A 15,854-nucleotide genomic window follows, 5' to 3' on the forward strand; every position below is an offset into this window, starting at 1 on the left:
AGGTTGAGAACCACTGATGTAGACAAACATAGAAAGAAACAAATGATTTTTCTTTTTCTCATTACAGACTGTCACCGAAAAGCACAAGCTCAACGTACCTGAGACTATGACTGAAATTTTGGATGTTTCTGATGAGGAAGGTGAGTTCTTTATGAATCACTTGGTTTGTTAATGCATGTATTCATAAAATGTATTTATTGCTTTCATCATGGGTAGTAAGTTAAAGTACTTCTATCTTACTGAAAATAAATATGAATTGAAAAATGTACCAAACTTACTAAAATATATATTTTCAGCTGTAGACATGTTTCTGATTAAATAAAATATCTGTGACATTTTGAATAGGCTGGGCCAAAGTAGCAGCACCCATAGTGACAATAATTGGCTTTAAAGTGACAGGCACAAGTAGGCAAACATAACTCTGCCACGTTTCTGTATTTACAAAAGGTTTTGTTGTCATTTGGAAGCCAATTGCTATTGTTTCAGATGTCCCTGGGCTATGGCATGCAGAATTGGGAAAGGAAGACAATACTGATTCAGAATTACTAACAGTTATCAATTATAGCGAAATCAGTTATCCCAATGCCATTTTCCTTAGTGTAAACTACCTGCAAGCATAGACACATTGTTGTTCCTTAATGTGTTCTCCAAATGGATCATATAGCCTATGTACAACATGATTTTCAAATGAAGCATATTGCAGACCATCCTCATTTAGCAACTGTCTCATACGTGACTTTTTGAAATTATGAAGGTAATGACAGTGTAACTTTGTGAACAATACCTGGGTTGAAGACTTTCACAGTGTCTGTTTTTCGGTCATGTTTTCACTGTTACAGTCAGTATTGTATCACAGTTTTGTCCTGTTCCTGGTGTGTTGCCTCATCCTGCTCCTGAGCTGCTTTTCTCAGGAGTGAAAGTGAAAGTGTGGCACATCCCTCAATGTGCTAACTGCAAATAACAAACTCACTTCAGTGACCTTAATTGGTTGGCCAGAAACTTCTGCTTGCAGCTGCTGCCTAAAACTGACAAGATTGGACAGTTTCACACTGAAGGTTTTTGATTGCTGAAATAAAATCATAAGTATAGTGTGGAGAAGTAATTTCATTTAACAATTGCTTTGAGTGATGACTGAATCACTGGAAGCAATTGTGGTCACTAAACAAGGATTACCTATAATGTAACTTTGTTCCTTATACATTCCTTTGTAAACAATTTCCCCTAAAATCAATGTGTGTATTATGCAGCTTTAAAACATTCTGATTATGACCATTCCACTGACGAGGAAGCCTTTAGTGATGCAGGTACTGTGGAAGCAACTGTTGGAGAGAACAAAGAAAATACTTTAATCTAGCTTAAATGATTTCCTTGTTTAAAAATACATTTGAGAACCTAACACTTAGATATTAAATTTGATTGTGCATCTCTGCATGTTTATGGTTTGTCCCACCCTCTATTCTCCAAATGGAGAAAAATAGCTTAAAAATTACTAATATGAATTTGAGTTATCATTTTGGGAATGTGCCAATCTTACAGTGTTAATTAGAACTTTAATAAACCTATAATTTCATGTTATTAATTTAAAACAAAATGAGACACCATCACATTTCTTATATATCAGTATTTTCCAAACAGTTTTGGTATTAAAGCATGTAAAACTGTTCACATTATTGAGATTTTCAGAAAAATAGTTCAAAAATTCTAGAGTTATGATATGCAAAATATTAGAATATGCAATGCATTTATTTAATGTAGACAATTCCTAAATTTATTGCTTTTCAAAAAATCCACATGGACATTTGTAGGCTGTGGCCTTTCATAGCCTTATTTCTCATCATGAAGTAAAAGCAGATGTTTGTGCTTTTATTTTCCTACCTTCCTGATGTGCTTTAAGAGTTATACGTGACTAACAAGATATGATGTTCATCTGCAATTACTTAACTCCTAATTCTTTTAGTTTAGCCAGACAACATGACTCTTCAAAGCAGCAGGGTAATATTTTTCAAAACTTTGAGCTGAATGGTAACTATGGATACAGAATTTATATGAAGAACAACACTATAAAATGAGTGAAAGTAGATACCCAAATCCAGAGCTACTACTTTCTGTAATGTTTCCAATATAGAAATCTCTTCACTGTCTTTAAGATAATACCCTACTTAATTAAAAGTTATTTGATGGGCAAGAAGATAACATGCTTATCACATCAAACCAGGAATATTAATGAGTTGTCAGTGAGATTATTTTAATTTCCCAGAAAATGTATGAATCTGTTAAACTGCTAGGATATACGAAAATATCTCTAGAACCCAGGCTATTTCTCTATGGGAGAGGCCACAGTGCAGTTATACACATGGTGCTCTTCATAATTTCAGGATCAGTATCTGACCTTTGAATTTAAATAATTAGTTAGCAAGTCATAGGAAAGACTGTTGCCTGTGAACTTGGAAAACCACTATTAAAACAGAAATACAAAGCCAATTATGGGTTTATTATTGTGGCATTTATTACACTATTTTTAGCTGTTAGCTGCCCAGAGTTCTCACAATGATATGGATAGCCATAATAATTGAAATCAACCTATCAATAAACAAACAAGCAAACACTGATCTATATGGACTTACAGTATATATAGACTGAATTATTTTTTCTTACATTTTCTTTACCTAGAATGTTCATATCTGCCCATTCTGCATTCCTACATTATTCTTGAAATCCGTATACTTATCAATAAGAAACTGTTGTTTCTCACCTTCAAGTTCTACTTAGAATTGATATTAATGTTTACATAAAATAATATAAAACAAACATTGATTGACAAATATAAAAAAAGACTTAAATAGTTCAGTTAGTGGTTGTAACTAATAAAACAACCTGGAGGCTGTGCGTATCTGGATGGGGAGGAACAGGCTCAGGCTCAACCCCTCCAAGACGGAGTGGCTGTGATTTCCGTCATCCCGATTTCAATTTCAATTTCAATTTTTTAGATTTATAGGCCGCCCAATCCCGGAGGACTCCAGGCGGCTTACACAGAACAAGAAAGAAAACAAACAAAATAATAAAAAAAAATTAAAAAATTCTCCAACACGCATACATTCTGATTGGGGCTGGACCCTACATAGTAAGGTCAACAGCCCCAGGCCTGCCGGAACAGCCCGGTCTTAACAGCTTTTCTGAAGGCATTTGTGCACCTTGTTCCATTTTGATGATAGGGGGAGAAATTTTAGCCCCTTCAGAGAGGGCCCACAATCTGGGTGTCCTCCTGGATATGCGGCTTAGTTTAGAAGAACACCTGACGGCCGTGACCAGGGGGGCCTTTTACCAGGTTCGCCTGGTACCTCAGTTGCGCCCCTTCCTGGATCGGGATGCTCTGTCCGCAGTCACTCATGCCCTTGTCCTTTCTCGCCTGGACTACTGTAACACTCTCTATATGGAGCTGTCCTTGAAGAGCACCCAGAGGCTTCAACTGGTCCAGAATGCGGCTGCGCGGGTTATCATGGGGGCACCTAGGTGCTCTCATGTTACACCCCTTTTAGGCAGCCTGCACTGGTTGCCGGTTGTCTTCTGGGTGCGATTCAAGGTACTAATTATGATCTTTAAAGCACTCCATGGCTTAGGACCAGGGTACCTGCGAGATCACCTACTGCCACCGGTAGCCTCCCACCGTCCAGTGCGATCCCACAGAGTTGGCCTCCTCAGGGTGCCGTCAGCCAGACAGTGTCGGCTAGCAACCCCCAGGGGGAGAGCCTTCTCTGTGGGAGCGCCTTCCCTCTGGAACGAGCTGCCCACGGAGCTTCATATAATCCCTGACCTCCGGTCCTTCCGACGCGCCCTAAAAAGTTGGCTTTTCCAGCAAACCAGCCTGGCCTGAACAAAACAAAATAAATTATTGATCAGTGTTAATTTTAATTCGATTTTTTTTTACAAATGTTATTGTCAATTCTAATTGGGTTTGTTTGGGATATTCTATTTAATTTTTTTTTAACTTTCGTATTATGTGTTTCTTTTAATGTTGTACGCTGCCCTGAGTCCTTGGGAAAAGGGCGACATATAAATCTAATAAACCAAACCAAACCAATTTCCTGGACAACCAATGTCTTCCTTAAAAACAGATTTTCAGAGAATGAGCCAAGGAAGAGAGCTCTACCAGGAAGACAAAAATGATATGACAATAATGATTATGGTATTATAACACTATATGCCATATTTTAGTCATTGTTGTCATATCATTTTTGATTTATAGATTTATAGAGACACATCCAGTGGTGGGTTCCTACCAGTTCGGAGCAGTTCAGCCGAACCTGTAGTGGTTTGGTGGCATGGGTTGCTGGAACCAGCAGTGACTCATGCCTGCCACGTCTCCGAACCAGTTCCTCAGTCGGTACCATCAGTGTTACCATGTGAAGCACAGACATGAACGAACCGGCAGTAGTGCCAGCTGGAACCCATCTCTGGACACATCACTTTTTTATATTGAAAATATTTAGAGATTCTTCCAGAATCCCACTGAGTTGAATAAATGAAGTAAAACTCATGAAATTAGTCCTACTAATACTATTTACCCTGGCACAAGATGAATGATTATATGTGATTTTTAGAGAGTATTAATTTAATCTAATGAAACTGACTAGTGTTTCCTTAAGATATATTAACTATTTGTGCTTGCTGTGCTTCAAGAGTGATAGTAACCATGTCTGTTTTATATGTGTCTCATTCAAATGCTAAAATAATTATATTGATGACTAATTTTGGGAATTTGTGTATTGAATGAAGGTGATGACACAATGACAGGAGATGGGGGAGAATATCTAAGACCTGAAGATCTGAAGGAACTAGGTGATGATTCATTACCTAGTACTCAGTTCTTAGATGGCATGAACTACCTGAGATACAGCCTGGAAGGAGGCCACTCTGACAGGTACCACTTTATGGACAATACAGCAATTTTCCTACTGCAATTATCTGTATTCTTTTTTCTGAGCAGCCGTTCAAAATGCAGATGACTATTAGGGATGAAATAGATCTGTTTTTTCTTACAAGGCACAAGGAAAAAAATATATCCAGGAGCTACTTAAATGAAATATGCTTCATTAAGGAAAAAAATAAACTCTGCCAGAAAAAATGTTAGCTGTAACAATTGTAAAACTCTATTTGTTCTTTTACAAGTTTTTGAGAGCTCTGCTTTTTAGGTATTAGGTTATAAAAGAGCATTTTCCACCGTAGAACAAAAGAAACATCTAAGGAGTACAATGTGTAATGCAGTTCTTGTGTAAAGTCAAGAAATGTACTTGTCTTTTGCATTAGAAACACATAGTTAAATACAGATCTCTTAAAACAAAGTGGTATAGGGATGTTGATTTCAGAACTCTGCAATCACACAATATAAAAACAGACAAGTTTCTTCTTTATGTGTCAGTAGATTCCTTAATTTAAGAATTTAGACTTAAATTGCTCAAGTTGCTCATTTGAGGTTTATTAATTTAAAAATTGTTGCCCTATAATGCATTGTTTCATGCAATTGAAGGTTACAGACCAAAGTGTTTTAGTAGTAAGTAGATATGTAAGCCTCTACATGACCAATGACTTTGCTTTAAAACTGGATCATTACAGAAAACAAAGTTTGTTCTCAAAGCCACTTGGTTTCTGCTATGGAACATTTCATACTTACCATCCATCTACACAACCACATTTCAAGAACTGTTTCATTTTATTCATTAGAATCTCAGAAGACCTTTAAAAGAGTTCAGTGATTTTTTTTTTATTTTCTGTTTTTCTTCCTTTTTATGCTTTCAATAGTACTATGCCCAGGTAGGTATTATGAGGCCTGAAAGCAATGCTTTCTGTTCTCCCTTATGGCATCCCATCTTTTTCCCTCCCAATTCCATTTGCAAGCTTGCCAAAGAAAAGCTTTTTAGAATTTGTGAAGTTTACAGGACAACTAAAATCTGTTTTGATTACAGTTAGCAATTAGCTCAACCAAAGTTTTATCACATTCCATAATGACATCTAGAAAAGCGCTAATTAAAAATCAGCTTTAGAAAATGCCACAATGTGAATGCTTATTATTACTAGCTAAATTACTTCTTACAGGGGGAAGTGATGGGTACTATACTATGGTACTACTCTTTCTGGCCATTTTCTGTTCCAATATAGTTATTTTTTACTTTTCTTAGCAAAATGAAGTGTATCAAAAATAGTTAAGAAAATAATAGAATAAAGAGAAAGTAAGTTTTCTCTGTGTACGGAGGAATAGGAATGTGTTCTTTGGGAAAACATTGATGACTGCAGAAAAAAAAGTCCTTGCCTCAGTGCAGGAGTAAATTATGCTCTTATTTTGTGCTGCCTCAAAGCTGGAAAATCCATGGTTTGTAAAAAAGAAAGAGATTGATAAATATTAGTGAGTTTTGAAACAGACAAAATAATAGAATGAAGGTTTTTCTGTTAGATTAAATTTACCTTAAGTATGACAATAATGCATTCTTAATTTTGTATCTAAAGAAGATAGCACTTTTTTTTTCCCTTCAAATTCATCACAAGTTTCTACTATCCTTGTGGTTCAAAATCCCTATTTTATTCTAAGAATCCTATGTGTTTAATTACATCCCCCAAATTATAATATGTATCAAACAAATACTATGGGCTTTGTTTTACTACCACTAGAATTAGTCAAATGTCCCCTAAAACTCATAATTTTAGTTTTATAAAGTCCTTATGTGTAGATGTTTGTTACTTATTGAAACACATCATTAACAGAGAAGTAATGGATTTGGGCTATCAAGTTCTTTGCAACCATTTATGTCACTGCTTCTAGAATTTAGAGAAATATAAAAGGGCCAGGAATTTGCTATTAAAGGGTAAATATTATTACAGGCCATTTAACTGCCCATCAAAGTTTTATACATTTAGAAACACTGATCAGATATGGTTCATATCTTTCATTTTAAAGTCAGCAGAAAGGTCAGGGGGGGCTGGGGCTGGGGGGGGTGGGCGTCTGGGGCGCAGGGGGGCTTTTTAACTGTCTTAGGATCATAGCATGGGACAGAAAAAAATAATCTTTTCTCCCTACGATTTCTGCCATGATGATGTAATAAGTCACACTATTACTGCTGCTTAAGATCCTTTTGTTACAAAATAATATTTCAGAGAAAAAATTATGAATTCAAGAGAATAATTACACTTTGCATTGGCTCTAATCAGATTGTTACCAAATTTGCCATTCTAAACTTATTTAGCTGACTTTATTACATAAGGGGGAAATTTATGTTAGCAACAGTTTCCCAAATGCTGTCCAATATGCTGGAGTGAGAGATGAGGAAGGAAAAAACAAAACTCGGTTCCACATGAATGTGTTCTATTGTCTCTGAAATCAATTCACTTATTAAAATATAGTTCTGTCTAGTTTAATCAAAATTAGAAGGAAGGTCATACATGTTACTGGCTACAGAGTTGGCCAACTGATGCAGTATAAGAAATATTAAAATAGAAGCATTATACATATTTTCTACAATTTATGCGAGATTTGGCTTTGCATGTAGGCCTAAAGAATCTGTATAGTTCAGCATGATGAAGTAGTAAATTGTGTTGCTTAGGTAATATTTAATGCTTATCAATATTTGAAACTTTAAGTTTGCAACGATTTCAGACAATTAGAAAAATGAGAGTTATCATCTGGCAATTACTCCGTCAGAAATGTCAAAATCAACATCTGAAATACCGTATATATTCTATGATTATGTGGACATCATAGAGGGATTACCATAAAACATTTGTAGTTTAATTTGACAAAACCTAGGGAAATTTGTCTCAGACTTTAGTTGTGTGTAAGTCACTTTGTTTTGCTTTGCATTCTCTCATTGCTTCAGCAAATGGTTTTCTATAGTTTTGTCTGTGTGTGAGAGAGATAAGCAGTGGTTGTGGTTGCAAACTTTTAAAATGCTGTTGGCAGATAAAAGAAGAATCTTGCACTGTAGTAACAGCAGTTGGCTGGCTATTATCTATGTACCTTCCAGGGGACTCTGTCTGCGTTTCTTCATGTATTGAAAAACAAATAATGGATTTTTCTATCAGGAAAAAAAAGAACATGTAGGACTGATTAGTCACACATCATGCATGATGTCATAAACAGAACATTGAGCATGTTGTGGTTCTGATCATTTGCATTGGAACAGAAAACCCAGAAGCATAACAAACTCCAAGGAATAATGGAGGGTATATTAAAATAATTTCCCCTGGAAGTTACACTATTTGCTAATAGCATGCTTTTTTCACCCCTGTGCTTTTGCTCATAATCCTATCTACACCACTCCATCACAACTGCTGAAAATGTTGCCCAAATACCAATCTACCAGCCTGCGATCCTTCAGTTCAGACAGGTCCCGTACACTGAGCCATACTTCATACTTGAGGGACAGCACTATGATCGATGACACCATCATTATCCCAAGTCACCAGGTAAGATGTCCCAGGTTATTTTGCATGTATGTATGTATGTAGTATGTATGTATGTATGTATGTATGTATGTAAGCTAAGACGTTTGCCTAAGATGCAATACAGCACAGGTTCGAATCCCAGTAAGGGTATGGCTAGCTGATGAGAGCTAAATAGCTTGAAATAGATCTATACTAGTCTCCCTTTATTTATTTATCAGCACAAATAAAAAAAAAACACAAATATAACAAAGGCAACAGTAAAAAAATATTGGGTTTCTGTCGTGATGGACTCTTGTGACGAGCCGATTGACAGATGATGGAAGCAATTAGCTTCCTCCCATAATTGGGGCTTACCAGGGGTTGTGACACACTCTCTCTCTCTCTCTCCTCCCTCCCTCCCTCCCTCCTCCTCCCTCCCTCCCTCCCTCTCTCTCTCTCTCTCTCTCTCTCTCTCTATATATATATATATATATATATATATATATATGTGTGTGTGTGTGTGTGTGTGTGTATATATATATAATATATATATAAAATCTGCAAAATAATTTTATTATTTAATTATATAAAATAATCCTGGTGCAGAAAGGGACTTGAAAAGGAGTATTAGAATAAGATTAGATAGGAAATAATAGAATATTAAAAAAACAAATTTACATTAAAATTGATACTTCTAAAAGTATCAATTGATACAGTAAAATTGATACAGTCTAGATGTGAACTTTTCTGAAGGTTTAAGGCTTGAGTCTTGTATACATTTATCTAGGAATAAGATGCATTTGGTTCCTTCTAAGTAGTCATGAAGGGTATTGTGTTACAACTCTAAGATAATTGTAATCACTCAATACAATTATTATTTTTTCCTAGTATCCCATCTCATTGTAAAATTAATTTAAAATAATCTATATTTTGTTCAAATGTAGGAACATTTTAATGTGTTCATTAGAGACATTGCAAAGAAAAAAAAAAAGAAAACATATTTCTCTGCTCTTCCAGATAGCTGAACTAAAGAAGGTGAAAGAAATTCATATCGTTTAAGTTGGAGTCCTGATAATCTGGACAACATAACTCTTTCTGCTAGCCCTATTCATTCTGGGTAAGTAATCTATACTATTTTTTTCTTTGGATGTATTTTTTATTAATTTATTTCATTAATGAAAAATAATAATCTTAATCTTCAACCATACTTTGAATTTCAATCATATTTGTCATGATATCTTCCTTAAAAATGTTGAAAAGCCTTTCTTGATTATCGTAATGACTTTAACATTATTTCTTTTGGTCATCCCATTTAAACCTATTTGAAATTGATTTAAATCAATAATTTGAACATACAATAAGGCAGACATCAAACTTCTATTTTTATTAATTTCTGAAATTACATGGTATCTTTATTGTGGCAGGTTTTTATTTCACAACTTATAGAATATTAGATAATAAAAATATTTGGAGTTAAATTGTCTATAGGAATGGTACAGTTTTATGCTAGCTAATAAATGGTATCTAGTTTCTGGCTCTTTTGCTGTAATACTTGTGGATGTAGTATTAATTATTCTACCAGGTTTGATCAGATCAATTTTTAAATTTAAATTTCAATACAGAAAGTACCACGAGAAAATTCTTTTAAGACAGGTGTTCTCAAACCCCAGGCTGCTGTCTGGCACTGGCTTCAGCCTGTTTGGAACTGGGCTGTGCAAGTGGTGTGCAAACCCATGCAGCTCCATTTGTGCAAGGTGGCTGCTTGTAGTCATATGGAAAGATCCATTTGCACAAGCAGCAGGCAGTTGTGGTCACACATGAAGTGCCATTTGTGTGAGCAGGGGGCATGCTAACCCACCTCTTGCTCAAATGGAGCTTCACACATGAGCGTGCAGGCCCGGTGTTTCCACGGAACCATTCCCTCTCCGCAACTCTCCAGCCGCAAAGCTGGAAAGGTTGGAAACCCCTGCTTTAAGACATCTTCATGCAAAAAAAACCCAGTGAACTAAACTCAGTGGACTTGTATGGCACAGGTTCCATCCTCTGACTATCTAGAAGCATCCTACATGTGATCAATGTTTCCGATATAAGCTATTATTTGACAGGAAATTTATACCAATTAACTTGATCTATAGGACCCCTATTGTGCTTAGTAGCATTGTGTAGACCTGGGCAGGTCTCATGATAAGGTGAAGCAAGGTGAATAGGAACAAAAAGGATAAGGTTAAAAATGTATGGTTCTAATTCAGCAGCTATTAAAAGTTCTTGAAACAAACTTTTTTTTCACTTCAGCTGATAAAGTAACTTATAATCTATATCTGTGTGGAGATGAAACTGCTCTCTAATAAAATAAAAATGAAATCCGTTCTTTTGGTTTTAGTATAAATATCACTATGCCAACTTTTGGAATGAGATTTAAACACAAAAAAAGTTAAAAGATATATTTGAAGCTAAAGTTTTTCTAAAATTAGAAAAAAACATTTTCATGATAGTGTGTGATAAAACATTTAATTTAATGATAATTTCCCCCAAATATTGGAGATGGGGGATTGTAATAAGCAAATATTCCCATGGCCTTTTAAACAAACTTGTAAGAAAACTTGGAGGGGGGGGGGAATCATTCACATTGCTTGGGTTACCAATTCCAGGTTGATGTCTTGCACATTTTGCTAAAAGCTGCATATATGTGTCATAATCAGTTTAGACAAATGCCTGCTTTGAAATGGCTGACAGCAAAGCTTAGGGGCAAAAGCATTACTGACATATTATACTGAATGTGAACAGTTTCTTGGCTAACAGCTGCAAGTTTTCTCTTAGAACTGCATGGCAGTAGCCAGCCTTTCTACTAGCAAGTCTTTTCTATGCATATTTACTGTTAACATAATGGAAAAGATGTATAGAAAATATTTTAAATGATATGGAATAGGAAATATGGATATAAATTCAATTAAAAATCCAATGCTGTCTTAAGTTAGCTACTTCTATGGGAGAAGAACATTTTCTATAATTTCATAATAATCTAAGCATTCATATATACTTTATATTAGAAAAAATACTGAATCAAAGAAATCTTATATTCACATATATTAAAGTTCATCATTAAAATGTATACAATTAGTATATTATAGATAGACTGGAGTGGCTTCTACAGCATTGTGTTCCATTTTTGGAATTGTAGTGTATAGTTTATAACAAGTTGTTTATGCATTGGCTTTGTCCATACAATCTGTCCATATACATGAAAATATATGCACAGCCTCTATTATTTAAATATTCCTGGTCAGTTCCTTGCAAGAGGTTTCTGAGCTGAGAGATTCTAATTCATTGTTTCGTAACAAATAGGCAACGTATACGTACAGACTTATAGCAGTTTTATAATAGTGCATTTCATATAGTGTATACTTTTTATGAATATATTTAGTTGTAGAAAAATTAGCCCACAAATTACTTTCTTAGAGTTTCTAATTTTGATTAGTTGTTTCTCTTCTCCTTCCTCTTCCTTCCTTCCTTCTCCTTCCTTCCTTCCTTCCTTCCTCCTTCCTTCCTTCCTTTTTTGGTGGGAGGTATATGGAGGGACCAGTACTTAAAATTGACAAATAATTAGAGTTGTTATTCTTAGCTGCCTGTCTTCCAAAAAGGATATTGGATCATTGCTAACAAGGTAAATTATATTCTTGCTTTCACCTAATATAGTATCTTCACAAAGATTGATAAGAAACAGGACCTACCAGCTAGAAAGCAAACTTTGTAAAAATACTAAATCAAATAAATTTACAAAATGGTAACATATTTATAAAGTTTCTGAATTTTTTTAAAGTTAGTCTTGTCACATATGTGAACAAAGTATATGACATATTTATTAATTTTAGATCAGCACCATGGAAGAAAGAAATGAAAATTTTGTTCCTCTTTTCTACAAAGAGGAAAATCATACGTAGCAATAAACTAGAATGAAAATGACAGCATTTGAGCTAAAAATTTATGGAGAAAAAACACTTGGAAAACTAAATGCAAAATTTTCAGATTATCATAACCTGAAAAGCAACTGATATGTGAAACTAAATAATACTAGTGAGCAGATTTTGGGGGGGAGGAAATTAATATTTAAAAAGGGATATAAGATTGAAGGTAATTTTTCTAAATCTACTTTCACTAATATCCACTAAGTCAGAAGATGCAAGCATATATAGTTATAGTGGTAGCTTTAATTGAACTTAATTAATTGATTGATTGATTGATTGATTGAACTTAATTGAACTTTTTAGCAGACACAGAATTGTGTTATAAGTTATCTATGCAGCCAGTGTTAAGGTCTTTGCAATTTGCTGCTGCAAAGTTGTGCTTTGTTCTTTTTTCATAATTTGTTTTTTATAAAAATACAGAACAATTTAGCAAGACACATCATGCTTAATTAAAACATTGTTGAGTTATCATATGGACACAAATGATTATTGTTCAGCTTTATAATGGTGATATCATAAAATATCTGTAACTATATACATACCTACATAAATATGTGCATGCATGCATGCCAGCAAAATGGACTGAAACATGCCCACAATAAATACAGGTAATCCTGGACTTATGACAATTGAGCCCAAAATTTCTGTTGCTAAGTGAGGCATTTTACAATCTTGCTTGCCACTGTTGTTAAGTGAATCACTGCAGACGTTAAGTTAGTAACACTGTTATTAAATGAATCTGGCCTCCCCATTGACTTTGCTTGTCAGAAGATTGCAAAAGGGGGATCACATGATCCCGGGACACTGCAACTGTCATAAGTATGAGTCAATGGCCAAGAATCTGAATTTTGATGACGTGACCACGGAGATGGTGCTACCATTGTAAATGTGAAAAATGGTCATAAGGCACTTTTCAGGGTTGTTGTAACTTTGAACGGTCACTAAATGAACTTTTGTAAGTCAAGGATTACCTCTATGGCTAGCAAGTAGACTCTTGACATCTGTTGACTTCCTAGAACATACATAGGAAATGTTTCACACATGCAAGGGCTTTTAAATGATTTTCGGGGCAAGGCTGCCATTTAAAAGAGGTTACAAAGGAATGTATCTTCCATCTTAGCTACTGCATATGCCCTTCATACTGTATGTTTAATGTTTTCATCTTCTCCATTTGTAGATAGATACCTTTTCTGACTGATTTTATTTCATTTGTTCATTCATCATTCATTCATTTTTTTTTATTTTGCTAAATTATCTCTTCTGTTGCAGCCACTCCTCTCCATATTTTGACCATGAAAACAGCAGGTGAACTTCTATATAATTTCATGTTAATGCTAACTTCCTTTTCCTTCTTTCTTCTACCATCCATTTAATTTATTCACTTTAAGATGCTCTACTACTTGATCTCATTCATTATTTAGTGTAGGAGATTGATCCTCTTATATTTGCCATTTGATCTAAGATTTTGTTTCATAGAATTGCAATGCAATTATTGGCTAATATTCATGTAGGAAGCCTTCCAAAGGACCAAAATGCACACTTTTCAGTTGTTATGTCTTGACTGCACAAGAATTGTGGCTACTGGAATTTGGCGATTTAAAGTAATTGACTTTGTTTCTAAAATATATTTGTTCTGAAACATTTCTAAAGGAACAAAATTAGACTTTCAGTTAAATATTCAATCAATAAAAAGAAGTTTTCAAGTGTGTGGATTACATACTATCAGCCCTTCTTTAGCTTTTCCAAAAGCTCTAAAATGCATATGCCCATATCTAATAAGGTTAATAAGACCATACATAAGAACACATATTTATAAGCTGGAAATCCAGCTTTACTATTAATAAATAATTGAATTATATTCAATTTTTTAAACTGCTCATTAGGTTTTAATTGGGCACTTTAGTGATCTTTTCATATGATATGTCTTTAAATGTAGAATATCCTGTTTGATAGTATTATAATTATTATTGAGAAATGCTGAAGCCATTACTCAAACTCTCTTTATTTCACACTCTTGACTAACTGGTTGCTGCTCCTTCCTTTTTTTCCCTGCCTGACATAGTCAATATAATACAATTTTGATATTGTGGAAATATTCCAAAAAGAATTGTCCTTTCCATCTTTATGGTGATGAGCATGTCTATTTGTCTGACTAATTATTGTACCTGAGCTCATTATGCATAAAGTGTTTTATTCCCATCTCCCCCAGTAAAAATACACATCCACGGTTAAATGGCTATGGTTACCTTCTCATGAAAATCATATTTAGACATCTAAAGTGCCTAGTTTATCTTATTAATATAAATCTTTTTAAAATATTTTCCATATGTCCCGTTCTTTTCAAATATCTTTTCTAAGCTGAACTATGCAGAGTTTTATTCTTCCTTCTGATAGTCCTCCCAGAAAGTTATTTTGTGGGGAAAATGTAGTATCATAATTTAAATTAAATGTTTAATTGTACACTTTGGGGTATAATGTGATACTTTTTCTGCTTTATCCAAAAGTGTGCCATTTATGTAAAGTGTATTTTTATCAGAATTATTCGGCTTAGAATAGTTTATCATTGCTCCTTTAATATGAGCAACTTGAATGAATTAAGAAGACAAATGAAAAGATGTACATCCAAGGAAATTGCCTTATATCTATGAGCCAGAAATGTGAAATTTAAGCATTTCTCTTGATCTAAGAGTATAGTGTTTAAGGGTATTTGAATACTTGCTACAGAAATGGGGGGAGGGATGTTTTCCCTTTGATTCTGAAGCATCCTGCTGGATTTTAATAATATATTTGTATAGCATGAAAAAGGCCTTTTTGTCTCATGGCAAGAAAATGTTCTGCTAAAAAACAAAACACAGGGACAGACACAGAGTCTTCTTCCAATGGATATTGAGTTGATTTTTTTATGGCTAGTCTTTTACAGACTTTGGATATTATAAAATATTCTGCAATTACCTAAATAATATGAAATGCACTAAAATGTCTGTCAGATTTTAGTAGATTTGTATAAGATTTGGTGTTTTCAAGAGGGAATCTTGGGAGATTTTGAGATTTAACAAAATTTTGGAATCTTTGAACATAGTTTTATTTTCTGGCGGATCAGTGGAGTATAAAAGAGAGTGGTAAATATTTGGGACAAGTGCATATTATTTTAAGAATTAAGGTTTAAGAATCACTAAATCAAGGATTTGACTATATGCAATTTTGATACAGGCCTAGCGCATACAGTTATATACCTTTGACTGTTAAGAAAAAATAAGAGATACACATTTAAAAATAAACATGGAAATTGCAGGTAAATTTATTAGGAATTAAGTTTCATTAATCAAAATGAGACTTACTTCCCAGTCCCCCAAAGTCCAAAACACAATTCAAAACCTGTAAGCATAAAAGAAAAAGAAAATTAAAGTTTAGCTAACATATTATTTCCTTGTTGAAACCACCCTGCATGCATTCCTCCATAACTTTGTGTTGCTTGTTCTCTGT

At 34.4% G+C, this 15,854-nt stretch overlaps 1 protein-coding gene across 1 annotated transcript in view; it reads left to right on the forward strand.

Annotated features, from left to right (window-relative positions):
- Window positions 1-15,854, forward strand: part of ANK2 (ankyrin 2) — a 187,696-nt gene that overhangs the window by 119,151 nt on the left and 52,691 nt on the right. Inside the window, 4 exon segments of the mRNA XM_032224365.1 lie at window positions 68-140; window positions 4,774-4,918; window positions 8,349-8,458; window positions 9,427-9,526. Coding sequence (XP_032080256.1) covers window positions 68-140; window positions 4,774-4,918; window positions 8,349-8,458; window positions 9,427-9,526 — 428 coding nt within the window.

This window comes from Thamnophis elegans, chromosome 9, assembly GCF_009769535.1.
Source record: "Thamnophis elegans isolate rThaEle1 chromosome 9, rThaEle1.pri, whole genome shotgun sequence".
Taxonomy (NCBI): Eukaryota; Metazoa; Chordata; class Lepidosauria; order Squamata; family Colubridae; genus Thamnophis; species Thamnophis elegans.